The sequence below is a fragment of the Anguilla anguilla genome, chromosome 3 (assembly GCF_013347855.1).
Source record: "Anguilla anguilla isolate fAngAng1 chromosome 3, fAngAng1.pri, whole genome shotgun sequence".
NCBI lineage: Eukaryota > Metazoa > Chordata > Actinopteri > Anguilliformes > Anguillidae > Anguilla > Anguilla anguilla.
In genome coordinates this window covers 6,285,175-6,285,974 of record NC_049203.1, presented here as the reverse complement: position 1 = coordinate 6,285,974, position 800 = coordinate 6,285,175, and the positions used below count along the sequence as shown (strand labels likewise).

The 800-nt window shown below is 58.4% G+C and overlaps 1 protein-coding gene across 1 annotated transcript in view; it reads left to right on the top strand.

The window, feature by feature from the left end:
- prkd4 (protein kinase D4) overlaps positions 1-800 on the top strand; it is a 14,699-nt gene extending 13,899 nt beyond the window's left edge. The window contains exons 18-19 of the mRNA XM_035411574.1: positions 181-266; positions 431-800. Coding sequence (XP_035267465.1) covers positions 181-266; positions 431-586 — 242 coding nt within the window. The 3' untranslated portion in view covers positions 587-800. The remainder of the gene's footprint in view (positions 1-180; positions 267-430) is intronic.

The following is an 800-nucleotide window of genomic DNA, read 5'->3' as shown; positions in this document are numbered from 1 at the left end:
ATTGGGAAGGTAATGGTGACTGTTTGTCAGTGCAAGTATAGCAAGTATGAGCCTGGTTTCTGATAGACTTCCCCTTTTCACTGTTGGGCTGGAACCAGGCTAACACGAGCATTAGCTGCCCTACTGACCCCGTCCACCGCAGGTAGATCAGGTCCCAGCATCTCTCTTCCTCTCTTCCAGCCGTCAGCCTCATCAGTAACCTGCTGCAGGTGTCTGTCAGACGCAGGTTCAGCGTGGGAAAGGCCTTGGGACACCCCTGGCTCCAGGTGACCCCCCCCCCCCGCCTCACCACTCTTTTCTTCCCTTCTTCCCCCCCCACCCTGTGATGGGTAACTCGGTTCAAATCATCGAACCACTGACCAATGACAGGCCAGACCTTGGTGAGTGACGCTCGCTCCGCCCCTCCCGTCCCCCCCGTCCCCCCCTGCAGGACTTTCAGCTGTGGTGCGACCTGAGGGAGTTCGAGCTGCGGATGGGTCGCTGCTACCTCACCCACGAGGGCGACGAGGAGCGCTGGAGGCGCCACGCCCAGGAGCGCGGCCTCCGCTTCCCCGCGCACCTGTCCTGGGGTCCCTCCGGCCAGTGACCGCGGGGTCAGGGGTCAAACAGAGACGTCTGCAGGGGAGGAGGTGGAGCTCTTTAGCCCAAACGGGGGGAGAGGGAGACCGCACAGATGGGTGTGCTCGGTGGATGCCGGGTGGGAGATGGAAATTGCACTGTTCCTGGGTCAGTTTTCTGATTATTAGGTAAAGAACTCCTGTAATTTTGTTAAATATCCAATTAAAATATTTTACACAATC